Source organism: Myotis brandtii, unplaced genomic scaffold, assembly GCF_000412655.1.
Source record: "Myotis brandtii unplaced genomic scaffold, ASM41265v1 scaffold344, whole genome shotgun sequence".
Lineage (NCBI taxonomy): Eukaryota > Metazoa > Chordata > Mammalia > Chiroptera > Vespertilionidae > Myotis > Myotis brandtii.
Genome location: NW_005363247.1, coordinates 3,379,184 through 3,384,905, shown reverse-complemented (window position 1 = coordinate 3,384,905; position 5,722 = coordinate 3,379,184). Strand labels below are relative to the sequence as shown.

Below are 5,722 nucleotides of genomic sequence, written 5' to 3'. Positions count from 1 at the left end.
TCCACAGATAGGCCCTGATTGCCGGCCAGGGCCAGCCATGCCTAGGGACACTACCTGTGCTCAAATTTTGTGCACCAGGCCTCTAGTACATAAATAAGAAGGACCCAGCTGACCTTGTCTCCTTTCCATGTACTTTTGCAGACACTCTCCATTCACTCTGATGCAATCTTTTGCTTTTTTAACAATTTTTTTTTTCTGGATGATGGAGCCTGCTTTCCTCCTCCCACCTCCCCCCAATCCGCCCCCTAATTAGACTCCTTAATGTGCCACACTCCAAAATTTTTCACTGCTTTTATTCCTTATCAAAATCTTTATAGTTCTTTGATTTCACTAGGTATTTTGCTGGTCTTATTTGAATAAACTAAATTATGCCAAGGTACTGGAACTGTTTGATATATCACCTCACCTGAGAAAATTAAATCTATAAAATGAACTGGAGAGGCAATAGTTCTTTTCTTTTTTTAAAAAATACACATTTTTATTGATTTCTGAGAGGAAAGGAAAGGGAGAGAGAGATAGAAACATCAATGATGAGAGAGAATCCTGGATCGGCTGCCTTCTGCACACCCTCCACTGGGAATCGTGCCCGCAACCTGGGCATGTGCCCTTGAACGGAATGGAACCTGGGAACCTCCAATCCGCAGGCTGACAATCTATCCACTGAGCCAAACCAGCTAGGGCGCAATAGTTTCTTATTTAAAGGGATAATCAGAGAAAGTAGAGCTTCAGACAGTGTGACAGGAAAGCTAGGTCTTCCTGGTTTTCCTTCAGTCTACGAATAAAGCTGCCAGGTGCATGAAGGCTAAGAAGGCAACGTGTTTTGCCTGGACGTACTTACAGGTCACCGTGGATGAGTCCGTAGATCTGTGGCATGCTCTGATGATAGATTCCTCTCAAAATTACTATGAGCAGAATCACCACAAAAGCTGGAAGTCCCCAGCTCAGAAGGAAAAACAGCAGATAGCGCCTCTCTGTGTGTTCATCATTCATCACCAGTACGTACCAGAAATTCACAGACTAAGAAAGGAGAGAGAACATACAATGAACAGGCTCTGGTCTAATGGCACAGGACACAAATTCACCTGACTTAGGTATAAAGAGCAAAAGGCTAGGATCTACTTAAAAATTATAGTTTTGAGTTGATTTTTTTTAAAGTTAGTTCATATACTCATCCTTTAATATACCCAAAGTATTCAGGATATCTCAAAAGTTGGTTTTTATTTACTGAGGGCCTCTCATATGGTAGGGCCGGGCACTGTTCCATGGAAAGGGGGTACACTTGTGAAGATAACCCCAGTCTCAGCCTCCCCCCACCACCCTGAAGCAGGAGACATAGGCAAGTAAACAGAAATGATTGCACAGTGATCAAGTACTGTAATGGGGTAGGTTTTGTGGCTGTTTTTCCTTCTCAGTTTATATCTCTCTCCTTTTCAATCACTCACTTGAGAAGCATTTATTGCTTGTTTACTAAATTTCAGGGACTAGTTTGGGCACTAAGGCAGTGAAAGAGTTGGGGGGAGGTATTTACTTTCCTGAATCTAAGTGTCCAAACAAGTGGAAAAATAATTAAGGGAAACATGTATTATATTGTCTATGTGCCCTGGCTGGGATTCTCATTGGTAGCAGGGGTGGGCAAACTTTTTGACTCGAGGGCCACAATGGGTTCTTAAACTGGACCGGAGGGCCGGAACAAAAGCATGGATGGAGTGTTTGTGTGAACTAATATAAATTCAAAGTAAACATCATTACATAAAAGGGTACGGTCTTTTTTTTTTTTAGTTTTATTCATTTCAAACGGGCCGAATCCGGCCCGCGGGCCGTAGTTTGCCCACGGCTGGGTTAGAGCCTCGGCCTGTGCACTGAAGGGTCCAGGTTTGATCCCCAGTCAAAGGCACACACCTCTGTTGACATTTTGCTTCTGTCTCCTGTCGGGATGTGTGTAGGAGGCAACCAGTTGATGTGTCTCTCTCACATGGATGTTTCTCTCTCTCTCTCTTTCTCTCTCTTTCTCTCTCTATCCCTCCCTCCCTCCCTCCCCTCTCTCTCCTTTCTCCTTTCTCTGAAAAACAATGGAAAAAAACTCAGGTGACGATTATCAAAAATAAAAAAAAATATATTGTATACGTATCATATTTTATATCTGTTATTTCTTATCTAAGATAAACATATAAAAGGGACAATTTTATAGAGGGGGGAGTGAGGGGATACAGTAGATAGATGGAATAAGGAAACGGAGGACTGGAAATATTATTGGCTCCAAACACCACACCTAGCTTATGTGTAAGCCAAATCTAGAACTTATATATTCTGCCTTCTAGTGTTCTCTTTCCCTGAGGAGGACTTATGTTCAATTTAGTAAAAGTAAATAAATATATTTTAAAAAGACCAAAAATGTCATGTCATATATACTTCATACAATTAATACTTACTCACTGGAAAATTTTCCTTCTCAATTTCATAGGGTAGAAAGCATGTGAGTACAGATGAAATACACACACACACACACACACACACTAGCGGGAAAACCCTGGACAAGTAACAACAATCCCAGAACCTCTGTTTCCTCGTGTGAACAACGAGGTTGTTACAAAGATTAAATGAGATATGACAGATGAAGTGCTGACCACATAGTCACCATGGGAAAAATATTACCAATTCCTTTAAAACCTCCAATTAGGATGTCAGATAGTATGAAAGACAAAAGTAAGCAGTGATACCATGGAATTTCTTTAAATGTGAAAAAAATACATGCCTAATTCAGTGTGAAAATTTTCAGATGCTCTTTGCTGAGGCTTCCAAGTAAGAGTCTTATCTGAACCAAATTAGCCTTGAGGAATTAGTATTGATTGGGCTAAACCGAGAAAGGACTGACATGGGTGGTTACTTGGAGATTTTTGTCTCTGAATTTTATGTCCTGTCAGCACTCCTTATCTTTATGTACATCTGCTTATATCTGTAATTATGAAGCATGTTATGAGTTGTTGCTTATGTAACTGTCCTAACTTCTTTTTAAAAATTATTACATCCAAGAGGGTTCCCCCTTCCCCTTTACCCCCCGCTTTTTCTATAATTAGTATAGAAATTGATACAAATAAGTGAAATTGTACCAAATGTCTCATGCTAAGGTGATCCATGCTGCCTGTTTTCATGCAAAATAAGGATGATTGGCCCATGTCCAAAATAAAAGTACTAATTATTTAAATAGATGTCTGTGTGTATCCAGGCAACATGGTAATTCAGTGGTGCAGTTGGTGGAAGAACCAGGGAGGAGAGAACAGATTGATAAATGTCTCCTAAGTTGATTCATCATGATAAAGATCGGGACACATCCAAAATGTCTGCTTTTACAGCACTGGACATGAGCTCCATCAGCTCGATCCCTGGACCTCTCAGCGGTTGTCTGACCTTTACCACAGGCTCAGATAAGACTGGGACAAGTGTAATTGTTAGATTTATACATGTAATACTTCGGCTCCAAAGAGCTCTAGGCATGGTGTTGCTGAATTCTTGAGTACTCAGTTAAGCAAGACAAGCTCAAAAAATCATAAGCTTTCATCAATAAAAAATAATCCCTTTCCTTCTCAAATGAATCCAATCACTGAGGTACACTCTAAGTACAGTATTTCCCATTATATATTTTTGCTATAAAATATAAATACTAATATATATATATATATATTACACAATGATACATTTAATTATTCTAGAAAATATATGGCCCAAATATAAGATCGGTTTTGACTAAGGTTTACTTCAATTTTTACACATTTTAATAGAGTAGGTAGATACATTTGGGGATATGCCTAGGTCATGTGCTCTCCTTCTCTGAATCCTGTCCCTACTCCTACTTATCTCCCCATACCACCCCTCCTACATAACACATTTGGGCTGGGCTCATGACCCTGCCTCTCTGTCCACAGCTGCTTTGATCCAAGGGAGAAGCCTTACCTAGGCTGGACCAATTACCTCTCATTGAATTCCTTAAATTTTGGTCATAGTCTAAGTTGGTCAACTGAGAAATGAGGACATAGGAACGTTAGTGGTGGGGTAACCAAAACACAGTGGAGACAGAGGAGTGTTTTCAGAGAATACGAATCGACAAAACCTTCCATTTATGCTCACAGTCCCTTGTGAGGTCTAACTGTATTTACAGTTCTTGGGTTCAATGAGTTATCTTATATGCTATTATTCTTTTTATGATTTGAATGCTTCTTGAATTAACCCAACTTAGTGTTTTCTTCATTGTCCCCCACACCTCCATCCTAACCCCCCCTCCAAAAAAAAACAACAAAAAACGAACTTAACTAAGATTGGGTTAAAAGTTCCAAATACTGCCATTATATAAACAAAAAAGAAGACAGTAGAGCATTTGAGTATATTGCTTTCCGTATAATCATGGCTCTTTGTTCGGAAACTAAGGTAAGAATATGAGGACAAAAAAAAGAGTATGAAGACACCATATGTTTGCATAATAGTTTTATGTTGACAGGTATATAACATATGTGATCAGTGTGCCTCAGTGTCTTCTGTGTGTTTATCCAATATTAAAACTAACAAAATTATCAACACAAGTGAAAGGGTGTCAATCTCAGCAAACATGCTTCTCTCGTATTGAGCATGGCTTACCATTCACTGGCTATCTTACATTTTCCTGCTAAAGACTAAATGTGAACTGAAATTTTTAATATCTAGACCTGTATTTTCATTTCTATCTCTAAGCTTTGAAAATTTTGTTAGAACTGTCTTATGGACTATCTCAAGACAAAAGAACCATGTAGTCAAAATGTTACTATCCCCAATATAACCAATTATATTAATCCAACTTGACTACAATTCATATACACAGATACAAAGTTTCTGAGCATTGATGTGATTTAGCCTTTGAAGGTAGTCCAAAAAGATTAAAAAGTATTTTCTGCACTAGAAACTATCAAATTGGCCATCTTGAAAGGGTTAACTGAATAAAATTTTCTGTAGTATGTTTAAAAATCCATGTTGTTACCATAGAGATCTTTAATGTTAATGCTAACCATTGGTATATTTAAATGACCACCTTCATATTTTTGCCATTGTTGATTTAGTTATATATCATTTAATCAAGATAACTTTTCTCTTAAGTTTTATTATAATATTTTAACACAGAACTAAGCTGAGAATGGGGGAATTATCCTATCTAATAATAGACAAATAGGGTAATTAACCATACCTCCACTACGCTTCCCATTGGCTAATCAGGGCAATATGCAAATTAACTGCCAATAAAGATGGCGGCCGGCAGCCACACAGCTGAAGCGAACATGAGGCTTGCTTGCTCCAGTGATGGAGGAAGCCAAGGTTCCCCGCCTGCTGCGGCCCAGCTCTGAGCTCCGGAAGCAACAATGTTGCAATTATAGAAGCTAAACAAACCCCAGATACCTGCTTTCAGCCAGCCACAGCCTCAGAGCTGGAGCCGGGCTTCAGAGCTGGAGCTGGCTCTCAGCTCCAGTGACAGTTATAGAAGGTAAATAAATCCCAGAATAAAAAGAAAAAGAAAAAAAGGAGAGGCTGGGAGCTTCAGTCGCCCGCCAGCCTGAAAACAGCCCTCAGCCCCTCACCCAGACTGGCCAGGCATCCCAGTGGGGACTCCCACCCTGAAGGGGGTGTGACCAGCTGCAAACAGCCATCAGCCCCTCATCCAGGCTGGCCAGGCACCCCAGTGGGGACCCCCACCCTGAAGGGGGTG

At 40.0% G+C, this 5,722-nt stretch overlaps 1 protein-coding gene across 1 annotated transcript in view; it reads right to left on the bottom strand.

Annotated features, from left to right (window-relative positions):
- ADGRV1 (adhesion G protein-coupled receptor V1) overlaps positions 1-5,722 on the bottom strand; it is a 462,684-nt gene that overhangs the window by 150,830 nt on the left and 306,132 nt on the right. Inside the window, exon 85 of the mRNA XM_005871499.2 lies at positions 839-1,017. Coding sequence (XP_005871561.2) covers positions 839-1,017 — 179 coding nt within the window. The remainder of the gene's footprint in view (positions 1-838; positions 1,018-5,722) is intronic.